This window comes from Pleuronectes platessa, chromosome 12 (assembly GCF_947347685.1).
Source record: "Pleuronectes platessa chromosome 12, fPlePla1.1, whole genome shotgun sequence".
In the NCBI taxonomy this organism is placed as follows: Eukaryota; Metazoa; Chordata; class Actinopteri; order Pleuronectiformes; family Pleuronectidae; genus Pleuronectes; species Pleuronectes platessa.
The window spans coordinates 7,753,666-7,776,641 of NC_070637.1; the positions used below are offsets into that span (position 1 = coordinate 7,753,666).

The 22,976-nt window shown below is 42.0% G+C and overlaps 1 protein-coding gene across 1 annotated transcript; it reads left to right on the top strand.

Annotated features, from left to right (window-relative positions):
- On the top strand, positions 1 to 22,300 carry btaf1 (BTAF1 RNA polymerase II, B-TFIID transcription factor-associated). The gene is made up of 38 exons (XM_053436308.1): positions 1 to 444; positions 1,633 to 1,756; positions 1,977 to 2,091; positions 3,106 to 3,249; positions 3,712 to 3,911; positions 5,462 to 5,601; positions 5,854 to 5,983; positions 6,652 to 6,711; positions 7,672 to 7,761; positions 7,843 to 7,938; positions 8,274 to 8,450; positions 8,700 to 8,840; positions 8,958 to 9,082; positions 9,912 to 10,032; positions 10,188 to 10,292; positions 11,030 to 11,179; positions 11,632 to 11,777; positions 11,935 to 12,109; positions 12,237 to 12,440; positions 13,444 to 13,864; positions 13,971 to 14,155; positions 14,259 to 14,415; positions 15,255 to 15,364; positions 15,501 to 15,702; positions 15,896 to 16,044; positions 16,152 to 16,304; positions 16,830 to 16,951; positions 17,387 to 17,554; positions 17,725 to 17,802; positions 17,880 to 18,009; positions 18,125 to 18,266; positions 18,381 to 18,511; positions 18,692 to 18,814; positions 19,021 to 19,173; positions 19,333 to 19,544; positions 19,639 to 19,798; positions 20,141 to 20,311; positions 21,205 to 22,300. The coding sequence occupies exons 1-38, from the start codon at positions 431 to 433 to the stop codon at positions 21,343 to 21,345; spliced, it is 5,565 nt and encodes a 1,854-aa protein (XP_053292283.1). The 5' UTR covers positions 1 to 430; the 3' UTR covers positions 21,346 to 22,300.
- Positions 22,301 to 22,976: the final 676 nt, after the last annotated feature.

The window sequence follows — 22,976 nt, forward strand, 5'->3', positions numbered from 1 at the left end:
CTGGAGGAAGGAATAAATGCAAGATGGCTCCTCATATAAAAACAGTCTTGTGGCTCGCCCTCAACGTGCGACTAAATAACTCTTTACACCTCGTCAGGCTGAAGTATTTGGCCGCTAAGAGCTCCAAGGGGTAGCTCCAGCTGCCCATCGATATGTGAGTGGTTCGTGGGGAGGAGACACCGCAGGGACAAAGAGGGAGCACTTTGAAGCCATGAATCGGCGCTGAAGTCGCTCCTCGGCGGACAGAGTTGGTGTGGCCACAAGCGGGAGCCCGGGCCTCGGCTAGCTTAGCGTTAGCCGCTAACTAGCTGATGACTTCATCTACTGTTCACTGGCGCGTTGGGAACGTTAAACGGCAAAGAGAGGTCTGTCCTCACATCACCGCTGGACATTTGAATGCGGGGCGTGAAAGACATTAAAAGCTCCGACCATGGCGGTATCAAGGTGAGTTTTACCCCCGCACTGTCTCTTCTGTGTGTCCGACTGTCATTTACAGTCAGCTAGCTAACCCTCTTTTGATTCGGCCAAGAGTGGCGCGGCGGCAGAGCAACGATAGCTGCTAAGCTAACAAGCTGAGGCATTATGCTGTAACCTAGTCTGTACCCGGGGCTCTGGCTTGCAGGCCAGGGACAGACTGGCCTCAGGTTCAACTGCAGATGGAAAAATAAAGTTTGAATACATTTCCAGCGTTTCGTGGTCCTCTACCGAGGCTTTGTAGTGACACACAGGCTAGGAAACGTGGCTCTGTCATGACGGCTCCGCTCAGCCAGTTTGCAAACATTAGATGCTGTCATAGGTTGCCCGTGGTCCCATGTTCTGCACTGCTAAAGCTGGATAAGTTGCGACCTCTCTTCGATGCTTAAACTAATACCCCGGTGCTGTATTATCTTTCTTACGTGGTCTGGTCGAGTGTTGTGATTGTTGTGATGATTCCACGTGGTGTCAGGGGTCTTCTTTTCCACAGCAAAGTGGACTTATCTGTAATTAGGCTGAAGTATTAGTGGTACCTGGGGGTCACGACCTGTCCATCTCTAATCTACTCCTCTTTATTAATAGACCTGTTTCTGACCTCGGGCCAGACCACGATCGTTGAACAGGTTGCCTTGGTGCAAAGCCAAACTATTAATAATACATAATGGTTTCATCCATGCATGCACGCACTGCCATAAAAGCTTCTGTCATCATTAACTTAAATCATAGTTAATTTAGAATAAAGTAGTCGCCGAACAGAGTCTAGTGCATCACTTTAATGCATACAGGGTATACAAATGTATATGAATGATAAAAGCAGACTTGGATGCAGCGGTCTGCACATAAACGGTATACATGATCATTGAAAAGTGCACTATGAAAGGTGTTGTTGCATCAATCCCAGGTATTGCTCTCAAATGTGGATATTAGTTCAGTTTTTTGTTTGTGTTAATTTAGAATTTGGCCAGAGTTATAATATACTCAAATAAATGTTTAACTTCTGTGTTTTTCCCGATTGGATTCAAAGTTTGACCGTTGTCCTTGAACAATTGACTATCAAATATTTGAAAAGAGCAATCGGAATGTTGGTTCAGTGCTGTGCAAACTGTGATCTGTAGGGCTTCCGTTGACCTTGTTGTATTGTTTGTCATCTGTCTTTAGACTTGATCGTTTGTTTATCCTGCTTGACACTGGAACAACACCAGTAACCAGGAAAGCAGCAGCCCAGCAGCTTGGAGAAGTGGTCAAACTCCACCCACATGAACTAAATACCCTCCTATCAAAGGTTTGTATTGCAGACACCCTTCTGTGAACAGTAATTCACAAGCCTCCATATGACAATGTCATCCTGGGCATGTGAAATATTTTGGGCAAAAAACTCCATAAATAGTTTTACAAAGCAAGTTTTGCTTTGTGTTGACAGTCTTATTTTCTGTTTCTATTTCTTTAATAGGCCAGATACTTTCATGTGTGACATATTAAATCTATTTTCTGTCAATTACAAGGTCTTGACCTACCTAAGGAGTCCCAACTGGGATACTCGAATAGCAGCAGGACAAGCTGTTGAGGCCATTGTGAAAAATATTCCTGAGTGGGACCCGGCCCCCAAACCTAAAGAAGGTGGGTTTTCATTTAAATACAAAAGTATTGGAAGATGTTAATTGTCATTTAGTTTTCGGACCATTATAATATTATTCAAAAATATGAAACATAACACAGGTGAGGTTGGTTTTCTCACCACAGTCGGAAAGAAATAAGGAGAAACAAATGCATTAACTAATGAAGTGAGCACTTTTTTTCTGAATGTGTCCTTCAAAATTTTGTATGGGATCATAATTTGAGCTATACCAAATTATCAGTAAAACCAGTCACAACATATAGTGAATGTAGCTGTTATCCTCCTTTAGCCATTCGACCGTTAGTAAAACCTTAGTCCAGTTGGACGCCTATAGACAGCTCAGTGTCAGTGTTCACTAGTCAGCTGACTGAGTTGCTGCAGTGACTTGTTTCCTCTCTCCCTCTCATGTAATTATTTTCTCTGACTGTTAACCTTTTCCAGACTTCAGACTTGTTGAGCTCGCCATCAGATATTTTCCTGATAGACAGGTTTTCTACCTGGTTTATTATTACAGTAAAGACATCAGGAGAAGCTATGAACCTGTTTTCATCAATGAATTGCTCTTCTCTGTTCTGGCAGAACACATTGCACCAGACTTCAGAAACTCCTACATGTTAAACTTGACTCATGATACTCACAAACATTCTTAAGGCTGATTAAATCACTATTGAAAGACCTAAAAACAATAGCCTAGCAGTATGATAAACAACCCATAATGCAACACTCAAAAAAAAATCTCATATTAGTCCAAACACAAATCCTTCCATCCATAGCAGTAGAGTGTAATTTGTGTATGTTAATTTGGTTTATACACTCTGCTTAGTCGGGAAATCCCTGTTGTACCTTGAGTTTAGTTGTGATGTCAGTTGTGTGTTTTATTTTTCTATTGATACGAGATTGATCTTGATGAAAGGGGAGGATGGAGCAAAAAGAGACAGTCAACTTGATCTGCATCATAACAAATAGTCTCTGATACATGAATGTGCAGCTTTGAGACTCTTGTTTGTTTCCCATAGAGTCTTGTGAAGACTTATCTCCAGAGGACACCTCTTGTGACCGGTTGAGTTTCTACCACTTCGACATCTCCCGCCTCCTCAATCATGGGGCCTCTCTGCTGGGATCTGCCGGGGCTGAGTTTGAGCTGCAAGATGACAAAGCTGGTTTGTGGGGTTTATCTGGTGTTTTCAGCGGAAGAAGCAGCCACACTGTTACACTTTGACACACACAGAAAAGTTAAGCTAATTATTTTGTGGAGATTGTAACCTGTGGAAAGGAACATTGTGAATTATTATAAATATAAGGGGAGGATGGTATTGGTTATTGGCTTTTCTGTTTGGCTCACAGCTTTGGGTCTACATTCTACAATCTGTTAGTTCTGACTTCATTGAGAGGATTCTGTTATGACGTTTGTTTGCTTAAGAAACTTTGTGCACCGGATTTACTCCCCCATCACTTCATACTCCTATTTAGTGAAACATATAATTAACTGAGGACTCTAGATACATTTACCTTCAGAATGACCGTTGTTCGTACACACATTAATCTCATTGAACTACAATGTACTTTTCCTCCATTTTTCCACACTCTTAAGTTTTCCTATGATGTCATGTCTTTATCTGTAGGAGAGATTGACCCTAAAGAACGACTCGCTCGCCAGAGGAAGCTTCTTCAGAAGAAGTTGGGACTAGACATTGGTGCTGCTATTGGAATGAACACGGAGGAGCTGTTCAATGATGAGGACCTTGACGATACCTGTCAACAAAGTGAACTCAAAGCCCATGGAAGCAAAGCTACAGCTGGATCAAGCTCCTGCAACCATCTGGTATGTCTCATTTTAGCCTCTCAGCTTTTAGAGCATTTGTTTTAACAAGGTTCTTGGTGCAAGCTGAAGCCTTGCACGGCCTATAAAAATTAAATTGGTAAAGGAGTTTTGAGGCCGGAAGTGTGTCTGTTGTCACTGTCAGCAGTGTGATGCTCTGTAGTGAGACTGAGGTCAAATCCTAACTCCTGGGCAACTTGAATTCGTAAAGCCAAGACGGGCCAGTTGTATCTTGTCTCACAATGACTGAGGCCGTTTCTGTGGAACTGTGAAGTTCAGAGGTACAGATGTTGAGCAGAATATGTTTTGTTGTTAACATTTAGTTTTGCAGCACAAAGGCTTGTCTGAACAGGACATCTGCTTAGAAAGCTGCATTATGGTAATGCTGATGGATTCATTTTCTCTTTGGCCTGACTGGCCTCACTCTCTGTGGTGAATCAGTTTTTTTTTCTCAACCTGTTTTAAATCAAACCTTGTATTTTATTTTGGTGCATTTTTCATTTTTTTTGTCTTGGATCATGTCGGGATTTCTTCAAGGCCTCTAAAGGTCTTAGTTCTAGTGTCAGTGCAATATTACAGCATTTTTCTGCCCCATTGGTATGTTAAATGGGCCGAAAATAATAACACTCAGTGTCTGACAAAGTTGATTTTAAAGGCCTTCAATGACACTCTGCAGAAAGTTTTAAAACAGTTAAATTTGATTATTAATAGTAGGTCTGTAAGGATTCTCAAATTATCCAGACGTCCACTGTTTCAGTTCCCGATACACAAAGACAGACCCGCAACACATCACCCTGCCCAAACCCACCTGCTGTCGAAACAGCAGGTGCAGCCATAAACTGTATACAAAAAGGGTGCAGCCTGTTGCGTGTGTGCATATGCATCCACCACAACTTTGGGACCACAACCCTCCGTAATGTGAACCAACACACAGAAGTGACTAGTAGCTTCAGAGCAATAAGTGTGGCAGTCAGAGAGAATGTTTTAACTTTACAAAAGCGTGTTTTAAAGTCTGCGCATTGTTGCCGCTCGGGATTAGACACATCGTCTCTAAAGTCGGACTCAGGAGGAAATTATCTGGTGGATTGTTTATTCCTTATGCAGTTTCCCTGGAGCTGCCGGCCAGCGTATGCCACACTGACTGACCAACATGACCATCAACACTTCCACAAGTGCCCTGTACATAGTGTATATAGGAATGCAGTTGTTATTGAAGCAACATGGACGCTTCCCTTTCTGTTTACTTTCCTGAGTTGATTGTTTTATTTAATGGATTATTTTGTTGCATCGGTTTTTTCTTGTCTGAACTGGATTGAACTGAACTATGTTGAGCTAGTGGCAGAGACTGAAATTGACATTGTAAATATATTGGTTGAACTCTGAACGTTGCGACTGTGGAGTCACACACACTCGCAGCTTTCCTATTCTTTGGTAATTTTTGTTTACATAGTTCTGTGAAGTCAAGTCCAACATGTTCTTGAGTCGTCATCTCTTTACTGTTCCAATGTTGGTGCTTTAATCCAACTTAGAAATGTTCTCCCACTTTTTCTTAGCCACCCGCTACTGCTGCTGAGTTGATCGACTCAGAGTTCCGACCAGGCATGAGCAGTCGTCAGAAGAATAAGGCGAAGAGGATGGCTAAACTAGTGGCTAAACAACGATCATCCAGAGACTTGGATCCAAATGAAAAGAGGTAGGATAATGCAAAAAAAAAAATGTTTATAATGGATGAAGAGTTTTATTCCTAGGTAGAGTAAGTTATTCTGGGTTTTAAAAAAAATTATAAAAACAGAAGAATCTTTGTTTTTGAGCTAAAGTCAAATGCGGCTCCATCAGTGTTCAAGGCTTGGTATCATTTCATCTTGCCAGATCTGGGGCTTTATATGCAAAGTTGATGTTGTTCTAATAATAAAATGATTTCTTCTGTGATCTCTTTCTCCTATAGTAATGACAGTTTTGAAGGTGAACCTGAAGAGAAAAGAAGGAAAACCACAAACGTAGTTATTGATCAACCGGCAACGGAGCATAAAGTCTTAATCGACAATGTTGCAGATAACTCCAGCCTTTTAGAAGAGGTAAGAAATCAAAAACAAGCCAATTACCCATTTAATACAAGTTTTCATGATGAATGAGTAACAAAAACAAGTTTAATTAGTGATATATATCATTATGTGCTGACAGTTTATTCTATGCAAAGACAGAGACCCTTAGAACTTGAAGCTGATAAATGTATTTACTGACCTGCTAATTGTTGTTAATGTTAGAGCTTTGTGAACCTTTGTATCTTTCATCCCTCGTTTCTGACCTCCATCACACTGGTTCAATCAAGCAATATTTCCCATTGACACATGCTAATATTCACTGGTTTAAGCTGCAGGATAATGCTCTGTAAACTATGAATGGTATAAAAAAAGTAGTAGCCATGGGGGATGTCAATGGTGTTGCAGCTTTTGTAAGCGGGTCGTCTGGTTAACTTTTGCAACAGCCTTCACTGGTTACATTGGTGCAGCACTTGTGTTATCATCATAATGGTGCTATCAGTCTTTCTGTTGCTGCTTCGGCTGAATTTTGTAACATGTTATTTGATCACATCCTCTAAATACATTTCACAGTTTGCACGCCGCTATCTTTAGTTGCATGTGTGAACCCACACAGTTGAGCTCTGAAATTGTATAATTGACAATAGAATAGCTGTGGAAGTTATCTTAAGGCGTAACTGTCTTGTTTTCTTTTGACACATTAGTGGCCTCTGGAGAGCTTCTGTGAGGAACTCTGCAATGACGTCTTCAATCCTTCATGGGAGGTAAAAATTGTTTAAATTAGATTATATCCTTAACACACATTTGTTTGTGGTTGTATAATAACTTACATGAGACTAGGGTTGCAAAATTCTGGGAATATTCAAAGCTGGGAACTTTCCATGGGAAAATACGGGAATATACGAGAATTAACAGGAATAAACTTAAAATTTTGTAGGTAATTTATACTAAGTGCATTTACCTTGTCATGTAGAGACTTATAAACATTTTGTTTTGTCATAGGCTGATTTGAGCCCTGAGGAAACTTTGGGCACTTGACTATATACTTCTGCATCTTTGTGTCATTCTTAACATAGGTCTTTGCACAGTATTTGCAAATGTACACAGCCTTTCCTTCTACATTGGATGGAGTGAAATGTTTACATACATGAGAGTGCACGAGGCATTGTTCTGTGGAATAAGATGAGAAAAAAGTTTGTAAAAAAACACTAATGCAATGGCAGAGATATAAATAGTTAGCCACACAATTGGAATCGTCTTTAAAAATATTTTACAATTGATGGAGACATGAATAGAAATAGGTTAAATGAACTGATGAAGAATCCTCAATCAGCATGCTAATACATTTTCCCCAGTAATATCATCAAAACTTACCTGACTAGTCCTGCACTACTGTAGTGTGCAGGATGCTAGGAATTATCTGCGCATGTGATGGAGAAATGCACAGTGGAGGGTTGAAATTCAACATGCAGCGTATGCTACATTCCATACATCTTTAAAATAGTTTTGAATGATGTTTTTATTGCTCAGCGTTTAATTTGCGTGTTTATTTCTTTTCAAAATTCGCAAAATTCCCGAGCTTTACTTCCCATGGAAAGTTTCCGGACACTTTCCGCCCCTTTGCAACTTTACATGAGACCATAAAAAACCATCTAGCACTTTTGTTATTGACTGATGCAAGATTTATGTACATGACTAATTGAATTGTATGTGGTTGTTTACAGATTCGTCATGGCGCAGGTACAGGTCTTCGAGAAATCCTAAAATCCCAGGGTGCAGGAGGTGGGAAGTTGGTGGGAAGCACTGTTGAACAGGTATTTCTTGTTCTTGTTCTCAGGATTTCAACGTCCTGTGTAGAATTAGAACACAGCCAGAAACGTCTGTTTTTGTTTCAGATGTTGCGGCAGCATCAGGAGTGGATAGAGGACCTTGTGATCCGGCTGCTCTGTGTCTTCGCTCTAGACCGCTTTGGGGATTTTGTATCTGATGAGGTAGAAATTTGAGAACCTTCTAATTTTCATGTATGTTACATTTCCTAGAGAAACATTTACTCCTAAACACTTCGCCAACAACACAACTCAGCCCTCAACAACCGCCAATCCATTTCTAGCAACCTATGCACGTCCTAGGATATGTCAAGAAGTGGTAATGAATATGTCATCAATAATGCCTCATTTCATTGAAAGGGTGACTGACTGACCTACAAGACCAATGTCATCAAGATGTATTGAAAAATAGTCAAACTAGTTATTCAGCTAAATTTGTATCATCCAACTCTGTTGCTCTGTGTTTTATTATCCATCCTATATCTCTCTCCCTATCCCAGGTGGTGGCTCCTGTCAGGGAGACATGTGCCCAGGCGCTTGGCGTGGCCCTTCGCCACATGAATGAAACTGGCGTTTCCATGACAGTGGACGTCCTGCTTAAGCTTCTAAAAGAAGACCAGTGGGAGGTCCGTCATGGAGGCCTGCTGGGAATCAAATATGCCCTGGCTGTCCGACAGGTACCAGCTGTTTTCTGTGAAAATTATGAGATGTTAAATGAGTACAGCAGGGTTCTATAACTTATTTGTAGTGCCGTATGGTCATGAATACAAACTGTAGGGCAGACTGTGTGCATGTACGAAAAGGCTTCTTTTTGTCTGGCATCATATGTGCTTCTTGTGGAAAGATGTCACTGTAGACGTCATCCTGTCCCATCTCGTAGCCGTATATGGTGACATTCATCTGTCTCTTCCTTTTGTGTTCCTCAGGACTTGATCTCTGTGTTACTGCCCCGGGTGCTCCCTGCCATCACTGTAGGCCTTCAGGACCTAGATGATGATGTCAGAGCTGTGGCTGCTGCAGCCCTCATCCCTGTGGTAGAAGGCTTGGTACAACTACTGCCCAATAAGGTCAGAGAGGCAAAAACAAGCTTTCCTTAAAAGTTGCGATTTAAGTCTCTGTTGACGCAATTTTTCATACTGTCCCCATTATGTCTTAATTTAGTCTTGAAATTCTGTTCCTCCCAGGTCCCCAACATAGTGAACACACTATGGGATGCTCTTTTAGACCTGGATGATCTCACTGCTTCCACCAACAGCATCATGACGTTGCTGTCCTCATTACTCACGTATCCACAGGTCCGGCAGAGCAGGTCAGTCTCTGAAGGCCACATAATAACTACTGCTGTCTCAAAATGATACCAAATGTTTTCTTGAATAAAGAGAGGTTTTGTATCATAACAGAAAGACGCAGCCAGCTCACTAACCACACCACATTTTGTAATACTGGCGTTACCTTAAAAAGGAATATAGTGTTTAAATGTAGTCTAGACGCTAGATATCGTAAGACGAGAAAGTAAAATATTTCCCGAAATGAGAGAATTTGATTTATAATATAAATATAGGACATGTGGTCAGATACATTTCTGACCTGCTTATTATCTACAGCCTATCCAGATCCCTCATATCATCAAGCATGTGTTTTACTTTAGCGTTAATATAATTGATAATTTAAACAATCTCATTTGTTTAATATCTGTTACTATAGCACATATAGTCTATGGATATGGTATGAATTGTACTATACACATAAAATAGAAGAAATGATATCAGCTGCCAGAGCACATTTATGCATGTTGCCAGCTTCTTCACACAGATCTTGTAGCTCTACTCAGTATATTAACCCTGCAGCTAAGGCAGATATTTGGTTACTGTTTGACTTGTGGAATGTATCTTTTATTTTTACATAATGGGATAAATGTCCTAAACCTACATCCCGTTTCTCTAGAAACTCAATATTGGCCCATTTATTTTGTCATGTTGTATGGTTGTGTTCCACTTCCAATGCACCACTGAGCAGACATGTTCAAAACAGTTAAATTAGAACTGACTTTTGAGTCTGAGTAGCAAAATGTAACCTTTTTTTCAGATCCTTTTATTGTTAAATTGTTTTATATTCATACACTGTCTTGTCCACTCTAGCATGCAGCAGTCATTAACAGTCCTGGTTCCTCGGGTTTGGCCGTTTTTGAGACACACTATATCATCAGTAAGACGTGCAGCACTGGAAACTCTTTTCACTCTGCTATCTAAAGCTGACCAGGTAAATTTGCTTGGGACCAAAAGGACGTTCATATAAAATATAACAAATTATCTCCAATTTATAATTATCGTGTAAAAATGTTTAGTGCACAGCTTTAATTGTAGCTAATATTAGTTTTTCTGATAATGTGGTGGGTTATGCATTTTGTTCTTCAGAGCTGTGCCATTTGGATCAACCCCATCCTACAAGACATGCTCCGGCACATCTTCCAGTCGTGTATACTGGAAAGCAACGAGGAAATCCTTGAACTGATCCAGAAGGTTTGCTTCATCACCCACATTATAACTTTACTAATAAAATGACCTAAAGAAGCCAAACAGACACTTCTTATGTACCATACACAGAACTCCATGCTGTACCCTGATGTGCACCTCCCCAAAAACCGAACTATGCATCAAGGTGGCGCAGGAGCTTTTCGCAGTTCCAGCAGAAAGTGTTTATTGAATCTTACTCTGTTTTAGGGTCGTACAGACCATCTCCTCCGTCCACCTTCTCTTCTACGTTGCAATTCTTTAAGTAAATGCTCTACAACATCCATTAGCTCCAACATGAAAACACTTTGAAGCGGTTCGGCTCCACGCCCACTTACGTTTTAGTGGAGTAATTGCAGAGCCATTCGCACACAAACCTACGGCGTTGATTTAATGCCGTTTCATGAATCAGCCTTAAGGCTTAACACTCTGTACAAGGTGCCTTGTCCTCTGTCCTTAGCTTTTGACTAGGGAGAGGGGGGAACTAAATGGAGAAAAAGGCAGACGCCTCAGGGAGAGTCGTAAGTGGGGATACCCCTCCAGGCACAGACAGCAGTGCATTAGATGCTGCATGTAAACAAAATAACAATATTTAAAACACTCAAGATGAAAAGACTGGGTCAAGCATAGGTGGAAAGTGTAAATTTTAAGTTTAAATAGTAAGTATTTTTTTCCTTAAATTTCTTGTGTATGAATGACATTTTGTGTTTTGAGTTATTTTGTTGACTGGGTATTGCTGTGTGCAGGTTTGGATGGAGCTGCTCTCTCAGGCCCCTCAGCAGTACGTGGTTGCAGCCAGCTGTCCGTGGATGGGAGCCTGGCTGTGCCTCATGATGCAGGCCTCACACATGCCCATAGACGACAACATGCTGCTGGAAGTGAAAGCTCGCTCCAAGGTTGCACTCATTCTTTATGCTATTCTCATTCTCATTCTCAATGTTCAGCTGGATTCTTGTGTTTAGTGAGTACAGGTGTGCAGTGGTTATGTCAGTATAATATATCCCAGGATGGTAGGAGATCGTGTAGCAGATTTTACCCCCAAGGTCATGGAAACAATGCAAATGTATTTCAGTCACAGTTCGTCTGAAGAGACTTAGAAAACTCAAGTCAGAGGACACCGAAATGCAGCGGAGATGTGGCATTCAAACAACAAGTAACTTTATAGTTTGTTTAATGAGGTGTGGCTGAATGCTGAGGTAGACTCAACATGTATATAAAACAAAGAGAAGCATGTTTTTAGTGCGTGATGGAAATCAGCTGCCTGATATTTTGCCATGCTACATTTGTGATAAATAAAAAGATGTGTACTTCAATTCAACTGTAATAATGCATTTTTGTACTGATGCAGCTGGATAAGGCTGGTTCAAAGGCACGTCAGGGGACCATTCAGGTGAAGGAGACGGTCCAGGAGTACATGGCAGGCGCAGAGACAGTGACCGATGACTCAGTGACGAGGGACTATGTGGTGATACGAGCTCGTCTCATGTCTGCCAAGTAAGTTTGATTTGTTCCATTACAAAGAAAATGTTTAGATATTTGGACAAGCTTACTTCATCTCAAGGAAAAACATGAATTACCAGATGCATTGTTGTTAAAGATTATAACAGCCCTGATGTTGTTTCCCTGCTCTCTTTGTATCTCTGTTATGCAGATTGCTAGGGGCTTTGTGTAGGTGTATCTGTGACCCTCAGCTCAACGCTGCATCTCAGGAGATCCGACCAGCTGAGTCTTTAGGCCAGCTGTTGCTCTTCCATCTCAACTCCAAGTCAGCACTGCAGCGTATAGCTGTGGCTCTGGTGCTCTGCGAGTGGTCTACACTGCAGAAGGTGAACAGTTTGGCCACTGAGTTTGTTCGTTGTGGGAATGATTACAAAATATAGACCTTTTCGGATGTGAGCAGAATCGTGCATTTAAAGGGCAAATATCTCTCTGCATCTTTCCAATTTCTCTCAGGATTGTCAGGTGGTGTCATCCATGGTGCAGCCTCGTCTTCTCGCCATTTTGTCTGAGCAGTTGTACTACGATGAAATTGCCATCCCCTTCACGCGTATGCAGAATGAGTGCAAGCAGCTCATTGCATTATTCGCTGAATCCAACATAGACCTTCAAGAACGCCTCAATTGTAGTGTCTTCACCATTGACCAAGCCAATGAACTGGTGAGTCAAGATCATTCAAATGCACTAACTATATTCGATTTTTTTTAACCGGCACGTGAACCTATAAACGTTCCCTCGTCCATAAGTACTATTCTAGTATTCATGTTAAGGGGATGTGAAGACTGAAGTGTAGCGCCTCTGAACTATCGTCCAACAGTTAAAGCTCAGTCTTTGCACACAAAGTATTTTTCTAAGCTCCTAAGTATATTTATCTTTTGTGCAATAAAAATCGTCACGCACGGAAACATTACGCACACAGTCTGCTGCACTTTTTTTTATTCTATTCATTCAAAAATTCACAGTAGGCGATTAGGTGGAGTTTTTGGGCTTTCTCACATCTTTACAAAAGAAAATGAAAATATCGAGTCTATTCAAACCTGAGAAGCTACCAGGAAGGAGGAGAATTTCATCTTATCAAGGTGCTGCAAAACTATCAAGTCTATTTCAGGATGTCAGTGGTTTAGTATGATATGCTACCATTATTGAAACATAAATAAAAAATTCATTGCTCTGAACCAGTTGATCCTGAACATATCAAACAGCTCACTGAAATGCCTTAGAGCAATGTGAAAAATGCAGCGAATCAAACACCTGAAAACTTCCATGACGTAAGAAAGTTTTGGATTCAGTGTATAAACATGATTGACACGTCATGAGGCTTGTATTTATATTAAAATTTCGGGGATAAAGACTTGGAGCGCAAAATAGACTTTATTACACATTAAGGGGAACATATTGTCATGGGAAGACCACTAGTGAAAATTTATTTAGTAACTAAATCGATCACATTTAGCTGTCATAGTATTCTGCTGCATCACTGACAAGTTTTCAAATTGCCTCACTGTAATTTGTTTTCCAAGTTGTAATTCCCTGCAGTGACAGCTCTGGTATTAATGACTTGGTACCCAGCTGCTTCTCGGCTCCAAAGGTTAATGGATATTTCCCTCTGTAACAGATCGCTCTCTTTCCAGTCACTCACTTCCTCCTCTCGCTGGTTCCCTAGGTAACCACCATCTTTACAGAGTCAACGGCAGGTCTGACTGTGCAGTCCAAACAGTGGCAGGCGCTGGACGGTAAACGTCAACAGGCTCAGGCAACGGTGACGGAGACCAGCACAGAGTGGCAGCAGCTGCATCTGCGCGTCCACATGTTCACGGCCTGCGCAGTGATTAACCTGCAAGGGCTTCCTGACAAGCTGAATCCTCTGGTCAGGCCTTTAATGGAGGCCATCAAGCGAGAGGAGAACACCCTGATTCAGGGTTACACTGCTTCTTTCATAGCCAAGCTATTGCAGCAATGTGCTGGACGCGCACCGTGCCCCAACCCCAAGATAATCAAAAACCTCTGTGCGTCAGCCTGCGTGGACTCTGCAGTCACACCCTCATCCGCCTGCCCTGTACCCCCCACACAGGAAAATGCCAAAGGTAAGAGCTGTTGATGCTTTGGGATATTTAAAGTCATTTTACCCAACATGTTGACTGTGCTCGCATGCTGCTGGCTATTTTTATCTATTATTTCTCATGCTGTCAGTCAGTGGTTTGGAGAAAGACTGCATGCATCATATGGTCAACAAGACCCGTGGCATCATCACTCTGTACCGTCACCAAAGAGCAGCATTTGCCATCACTAGTAAGAGAGGACCAGCCCCTAAAGCCCCAAAGGCCCCCTCCACAGAGCTTCCTCCTGGCAGCACCATCAGTACTGATAATGATGAGGTAACAGGAAGTGCCCAACAAACATTTTCCTCACATTTGTCTTTTATTGACTACAGGTTGTGTTCAATCCATTTTTTTTCCCTATTCATTTTTTTCTCTTTAGAGCAGGAAGCCATTTCTCATCCAGAGAAGAGGGGCCGAGTTCTCTCTAACAACTGTTGCCAAGCACTTCAGTGCAGACCTCACCAAGTCTCTTCCGTACCTCTGGGACAACACAGTGGGACCACTGAGGACAGTGGTGACTGAAGATCAATGCATTGGTATGCTGGTTATTTAGATTTTTTTTTTTTTTTTTTTTTATATCACAAGGGATGTCTAGCTTTTAACGTGTTTTTGCCAACATGGCAGCCTCCAGCAGTACACTTTCACTGTGTTTTATAAAAAGCTCAAATACTCTAACAAGAATGATAATTAGCTTGTAAACCTCTGCCCTTTTAATTGACTTAAATGTAGCATTTTAGGATCAAAATTCATATTAAAACTGTAGTTGTCTTGAAATCATAGATAGCAGTTTATTTTACTAAGATGACCCACTTGTACAGGTTTAATGTTATGATAATTATTGTAAATATTTTGGGCTCATGAGTGTTATTTTGAGGAGGTCTCAAGGTATCTGTTGAAATTTGGCACATGTGTTCTCTTTGACCACCCAAATTCTAAGGTCATGGTGAATTCATGAGTCTAGAAAAAAAGATTGCTGACTGCTGTGGGATTTCTAGTTTCATCCATCTATAAAGCTTTGTTCAAGATATCAACTGGTTTCTTATATTTTTTTACTGCAGCCTGGCCTCTTTGTTTGAAGCTTATCAATATCTTGTGGCGGATAATCTGAGTTTATCGTTATTAAGTCTTCTCTTGTACATTGACAAAGACACTGTTGAATTTGACACTGAAGAAACACCCAGCTGCCCAAGAATCATTTAGTGGCCAAGTGTCAAATTATTTTGAACCCATGTCATTTGGGTACAGTATGTTTTGAAATTGCTTTAACTTTCACACAGTTGTTTCTATATTGACATAAACTGAGTGATTGTATGTAGTCCTGTTATCTCAGTGGCCATGTTCCACTGAATCACTGTGCGTCTCTTGTGTGTTCTAGATAGGCAGGTCCAGCTGGAGAGGGGAGATGCTGCAGCCCAGGAGCTGGTCAACTCTCTGCAGGTTCTGGAGGTCATTGCTGGCGCCATGGCTTCAGAACTGAAACCTTTGGTATGAATCTTTCTGTACTGCTCTATCTCACATCTACTTGATCACTTACAAGGGCAGTTAAAAACACACTTAGCAGCAGGAGAAAAGTAATGACCCTTTATTAAATGTATTTTTCTCTCTTCATGCCGTTCTGCAGCTGCTGCAGCACCTACCAGATCTGTTCACCTGCCTTCAGCATCCGTACACAGCTGTGCGTCACATGGCCGCACGCTGTGTGGGCGTGCTTAGTAAGCTGGCAATGTTGGAGACCATGAACCGTTTCCTCGAGTGTGTCCTGCCCTGGTTAGCTGCTATCGACGACTGTACCAAACAGGAGGGAGCCATCGAGGCTCTAGCCTGTATCCTTCACACAATTACTTCTACTCTAATCTTCAGATTCCACTCTCACTATTTAATACCTAGAATGAAAGGCTGCAATCTTTAAAAGTATAAAAATAATGCTGTTTAAAAACAAAAAAAAATTGGTATGGAAGAGGAGGATTTGATTTGTCTTTTCCATACAAAACTTTCCTTGACCAACGTCCGAACCAGGTGTCATGGAGCAGCTGGATGTGGACATTGTACCTTACATTGTGCTGCTGGTTGTCCCAGTTCTGGGCCGAATGAGCGACCCCAGTGATAGTATTCGTTTTATGGCCACCCAGTGCTTTGCCACACTCATCCGACTACTGCCACTGGAGGTAGGATCAGTCAAACCGAAGATTTTAAGCAAACAGGAGATCATTATATCGTTGTGTCATCAAGTGTTTTACTTCTGACTGTAATCTTTTTTCCTCTTGTCTACCAGGCAGGTATACCAGACCCTCCAGCCATGTCTGCTGACCTCATCCGCCAGAAAGCCAGAGAACGACACTTCCTCGAGCAACTGTTAGATGGCAGAAAGTTGGAGAACTATAAGATCCCTGTGCCCATTAAGGCTGAGCTCAGGAAGTACCAGCAGGTGAGTGTCCGGTTTCTGCCTTCACTGCATCTCTGAGAAACCCCCTCAAGCAGCAGATGAAAGATTGCGTTTTTACACATTTTAACAACTTGTGGAACAATGCAGTGTTTTGATCCGACCTGCCTCTACACCTCGAGCATGAACGTTTTTCTGCCAGATTCAGGAATCGCTTTAAGAGCTGCAGGCCGGCGATGCAGACACCGAGATGGTGATAAGAAATGGTTTTCCTGACAAGAGTAGATTTAAAGGTGGAGATGGGGTGTGTCTATAAATGGTGGTTGTTGGCAGCTCTGCTGAGCTCAGCCATCCATCTCTTTAATGGAGCATTGCAGAAATCCACTTAAAATGCTGTTACCATTGTTATAGCTGTTGGGCAACACAACGCTGCCTGGTTTTCAACAACTCTACCCTAACTGATGTAGGAGAAAATGTCATAGTGAAACCCATTGCAGTTAAAATGAATAAGCTACTTTTTATTTCAGTTGTGTGTTGGTGTTTTCAGTGTTGTTCTGTCTCATCCTGCAGGACGGAGTGAACTGGCTGTCCTTCCTTAACAAGTACAAGCTGCACGGGATCCTGTGTGATGACATGGGGCTTGGAAAAACGCTGCAGTCCATTTGCATTTTGGCAGGAGATCACTACCTCAGGTACACAGTCCAAACGACTCCATTTGTGTTGCCACTGTGTGACTTTAAATTGTACAGCATCAGCACACTGACTCATCACCTGTCACTGAATGACATATCGAACCATTTAGTTTGTACAAAAAAGTATTTTTTGCGGTTCATGTCTGAAAATGGTTCATAAGATGACTTTAAATTATATTTAAAAAGATTTAAACAACAAAATCTAAGCTTAATATGTTAAACATCATCAGTTTGTAAAAGTGTTGTATAAGATGCTTTTCATTTATTAAAATAGCAGGTACGGCGAAATCAAAGATTGCGCAAAGCAGAGTTTGAAATTCAAGTCATTTGTCCCAGTTCTGATGTACTGGTCTGATCCCATGTTCATCTGTCATTTTCATAGTGTTGTGTAGATATACTTGACTCAGCCTACTGTGTGTGTAATGTTCTATTCAGGGCTCAGGAATATGCCAAGACTTCGGCTGCAGACTGCAGCCCCATGCCCTCCCTGGTGGTTTGTCCTCCCACACTGACTGGCCACTGGGTGGATGAAGTGGGCAAGTTCTGCAGCAAAGAATACCTCAACCCTCTGCACTACACTGGGCCTCCTACTGAACGAATGCGGTAAGGATTAGTCAGTTTACTGCAAGACAATGATTCATGTGCCCACAGCTAATCTTATGTAATAAAGACTGGGTTGATTATTATATAATAAATATGTTTGTCATTTGTGCACATTCAATTCATTAAGCTTACATCCACTTAATGGAAGTTATGAAAATCTACTTTTTCAGGTTGCAACACCAAGTGAAGAAACACAATCTTGTGATTGCCTCTTACGATGTTGTGCGAAATGACATCGACTTCTTTCGGTGAGTGCTGTTCCAGCAATAATATCTGTGTTTGAGAAGTGGGTGTCCCTTTCTAAAACCCTTTTCATAATTTTCAGAAATATCAAGTTTAATTACTGTATTCTTGATGAGGGTCATGTCATTAAGAATGGGAAAACCAAACTTTCCAAAGCCATCAAGCAGTTGGCCGCCAACTTCCGAATCATCTTGTCAGGAACTCCCATTCAGGTGAGAAGCCGTCTTAGATCTTGAATGAAATTTAGCGTTTGGAATTGTAATTATTTTATTGTATGTTTCTCGTCAAATCATTAATATCATATTGTCCTGCCCCTTTTACCCTCAGAACAACGTCTTAGAGCTCTGGTCATTGTTCGACTTCCTCATGCCTGGGTTCCTTGGAACAGAACGGCAGTTTGCTGCACGTTATGGTAAACCCATCCTGGCGAGCCGTGATGCCAAAAGTTCCTCACGGGAACAGGAGGCAGGTGAGTCAGCTCTCCGAAAACACTGACATGTTTTTCCTTCCACTGTTACGGTTCCTAATGTCCCATCATAAGTTGAGGATATTAACTGTGGTTGATGTTGGTTGCTCCCTCCAGGTGTGCTGGCCATGGAGGCTCTACATCGACAGGTGCTGCCCTTCCTGCTGAGGAGGATGAAGGTGGACGTCCTCCACGACCTTCCTCCCAAAATCATTCAGGACTATTATTGCAACCTGAGTCCTTTACAGGTACTTGTTTCCCTGCACTATCTAATGGCCAAGTCCAGGGTCCACAGGAACAGTTAAGGACACTAAGGAACAGTTGGTCTGTCATTATAAACACATCAACACTGACTACTGCTTTTCGTTGCTATTGGTTGTAGTTATATTGAAGTGTAAGAACCTGGCATGTTTCCTCGCCACCTGCAGGTTCAGCTGTATGAAGACTTTGCAAAGTCTCGAGCCAAGGCCAGTGTGGAGGACACCATCACTGTGGCCTCTACAGAAGAGGAGGAAAAGCCCAAACTGAAGGCCACAGGCCACGTCTTCCAGGTGCCCAGTTCTATTCTGTTATACTGTTTCCTAGAGCTCTTAGAAATGTGTTCAATTTATATTTCTTTGTGCACAAGACAAACATAACAGGGACACAATCATTTAAAAAAACTGCTTCATAGTGTAACTAGAGGCCAAAACGTCATTGGGCTGCCTTTTTGTTATATATATATATATATATTATCCTGCGTTTCTACATGTTTCAGGCGCTGCAGTACCTGCGGAAGCTGTGTAACCATCCCAGCTTGGTCTTGACGCCTCAGCATCCAGAGTACAAACGCATCAGTGAGCAGTTGGCGGATCAAAACTCCAGCCTGCGGGACCTTCAGCACGCGCCCAAACTCTCTGCTCTCAAACAGGTAATGTGCAGGGAAGTGTGCGTTGAGATCAGCCAGTAACTAAGACTAAACACAGTCTCTGGTGATCAGGTTTAATAATGTGTTTGTTGAGGAGACATTCCCGACCAATGAGAGTTTCTGTTGATCGTTTACTGATCAACTCTCTTCACTCTTCTTCAGTTGTTGTTGGACTGTGGTCTCGGTTGTGGAGGAGGAACAGAGGGGGGCACTGAATCGGTGGTGGCCCAGCATCGTGTGCTCATTTTCTGTCAGCTGAAGAGCATGCTGGACATTGTGGAGCAAGACCTGCTGAAACCCAAACTGCCGTCAATCACCTACCTGAGGCTGGACGGCAGCGTGCAGGCCGGCTTGCGCCACTCAATCGTTTCCAGGTCAGTGGATTGATTACTACAGTCTGTTGTCTTTCATTGTGAACGTGAGCTTCCACTTATGTTCAATTCTTCTCCCTTGCTCATTTCCACTCAGGTTTAATAATGACCCATCCATTGACGTGCTGCTGCTGACCACCCATGTTGGGGGTCTCGGTCTGAACCTGACGGGTGCTGATACTGTGGTGTTTGTAGAACACGACTGGAACCCCATGAGGGACCTGCAGGCCATGGACCGTGCACATAGGATAGGACAGGTAGACACATGTAGCTTATAACAAGTTACACACCGCTACACGTCAGCAGTAGGATCACTTTTGTTGAACATTAACGCAACGGGCTGTGTTCTCCACAACATATGGAATTCTTTAGTTTTAATTTTGCACGAAGGTGATACTGAATCCAAGATGCAGCTGCACAGCAGGAAGCGACTTGTTCATCAGGGTTTCCTTGCTGCATTATTAAACACCATCTTTAAACAGCGTTGGATTGTGTGACATCGCTGCTCTTGTCTGAAACCAGCGATGCAAAATGAACCAAATTAAACCGAAAAGAGAAGGCCGACTGTCCCACTCAGTACATTGTGTCCGTTTTTGCAGAAACGGGTCGTGAACGTGTACAGGCTGATCACCCGGGGAACTCTAGAGGAGAAGATAATGGGTCTGCAGAAATTCAAGATAAGCATCGCCAACACCATCATCAGCCAGGAAAACTCCAGCTTGCAGAGCATGGGCACCGACCAGCTCCTCAACCTCTTCACTCTCGACAAGGTGAGACCTCAGTGTGTTTTGTGTCGGATATGAAGACTCCACAGATGTCGGGGAGCTTAAATCTGTATGTTCTCGTCATGAGTATGTGATGAATTTACAAATGAGACCACCATTGAACTGCAAACACCCTGGTCATCTTAGTTCACTCAGCTTGGCTGTGGGTAGGACTATGGAGGCCATCTCTTCCTGTAGTTAATATCCAGGGTTTTTCTCTACTCTCCTACTTCACCTTATCTTCCATTTTGGGGAAGTGCAAATAATTCTGGGTCTGTGATATTCCTCTTTATCTGTTGCACTTGACAGGTCTTAAATCTCTTCATTATGGTTTTAAAAGTCTTAACTTCAACACGTCTTTTACCTTGTCGGTCTCCTGTCTGCGTGTCCTCCCTCTCTGGCTGACCTGACTTGAACATCCTCATCAAGTTCTATATAATATAATATAATACAATACTGAAATAATTGTTAAGATTCCTCAGATAAAATCACTTGTAATCTAAGACTAAAAGCATTAATTTGTAGATAACTTTCAGTACATGGTTATTAAGTTCATTCGTTGTCAGTATTCCTCAAAAACCTGTTTGTTAAACTTTATTTGAACTTACCCTTGCAATGTTTTAAACACAGGTCTCCCACAGTCTTTATTTGGCTATTAATATATAAATATAGATGGTTTTCAGATAATGTTATGTCATTATCCCGATAATGGACACCCCTGACTGAAAGTGCTTTGACTAAATATAATTTCTGCAGATCTCACTATTTAGAACCAGATGATCCAACAGAAGCCTGTTAGCTCCCATTCCTACCTACTCCCGACCTGCAGGCCTCTGCTCAAATCATTTTACAACACATCATGTTTGGCTGAACGTCTGTGTTTTATAAATGTGTTTCAGGATGAGAAGGGTGAGCAGGTGCCGTCGACCTCAGGGAAGACCTCCATGAAGTCGGTGGTGGACGGCCTGGGAGAGCTATGGGACCAGCAGCAGTACGACACAGAGTACAACCTGGACAGCTTCATGCACTCCCTGCAGTAGCAGCCTCCGTGTGCCGACCAAGCAGGACCTGGTCAGAGCCAGAGGCGGAACCCCACTGGTGCGGTCACCTGCCCCAAACCCACAGTTACACCTACAAAATGCCATGAGGAGTCACTCATGGTAACCGTTGCAGTACATGTCCCAAAGCAATAAAAAAACAGCCAAAATAATAACTAAATCCTCATGTTAGTGCACATATATACTGTCAGTCAGTGTTAAAGCAGTTTCTTCCCATAATTCCTTCAAAGCCTTTACAAAATTAGAAACCGAATCTACAGTATGATGACGATGTACTGTTAACGACAAATGTCTTCAGTGTTAGTTAACAGCAGCCTCAGCGCTGTCCAGTGACCTTCCTCTGCTCTTAATGTGCTTTATACTTATACTTTACAGTTACAGCACCAGGTGCTACGCTCCCAACCCACTGCCCTCCTTACGTTGCCTTGCCAGAGTACACAGTGTTAACAGCTTCCGACTCCATTACCCAGCTGCCCCATCACAGAGTCTTAAAGCACCGCTGCACCCACGCGCTTGTCAACACCTGGATACAAACACTATGGCAAAAGGAAACGGAGTGATGGCACCAAGCTCGACGGAGGAACCACACTTCATCGGTTTACTGGCTTTTTATAACCCCACCGGAGCTTGACATAATGATTCCCTTCCTCCAGGTGGCGCTATTTTTTACTATGTCAGGAGAATCCATTCTCATGACCTGTGGCCATCAGAGGCTTCAGTGGACAAATGATGCGTGTGTTGACCAGTGTAAAAAAAAAAAAAGAAGAGAGAAATGACGTGGGAGAGTGCTGGACTTGATCAGCGTTACAGAGACTGAAGCTGGTACCTGAAACTTGTCACAAGTATTTTAAAAGAATAATAGACTTGTACATATTTCTGTAATTGCTGCTTTTTGTTTATGATCGTGGAATTGTAATAAATTCTACAAACCTTTGAACTACATCTTATTTTTTTTACATTATGGGCCAGCAGATGGTGTGGTTATACATCAAAGAGTAATATTTAGATAAGAATGAACGTAAATTCAAGCAAACCTCAGTTTCCTCTGACATAAGCTCATATATTTAAGGATCATTTACATAAATGTGTTGTTGCAAATCCAAACTTGTTGTCTGCTTGTGGCCAGCAGAACAAGATCTGCTTCAATCCCATTTTTGCAGTATATAGAATTCTATTGAGGCAATTTGATGGCTTTGATCTTTTTTAATTTTTTAACCCTAACCCTAGTTTTTAAGTAACGTGGGATACTTTTTAATTTGGAGACTTGACTTCTATTGGCCACTGAAACAGCCTCATTGTGGCTGGTTGTTCAGATTATTGCATCTCAATCTGAATGTGAACAATAAATCCATTGTAGAGAGATAGAGGAATACAAGGACACTTATTTCTGGTGGTGTAACGCAGAGTTAGTCCAGCACAGATGGGAGAGGATGCCATGCAAAAGACGACAAGGTTCCACAGCGTCATACAACTACGTTTAATCAGATTTTGCTCATTAGTACAGAAAAATGAGAAGTGAAGATGGGGACTACAAAGTCTGAAGCAGTAGTAAGCATTAGCAGCATCAAGCTCCATGTTTCCAAAAAAACTTCAGACCACCAGAGGTCCGAGTC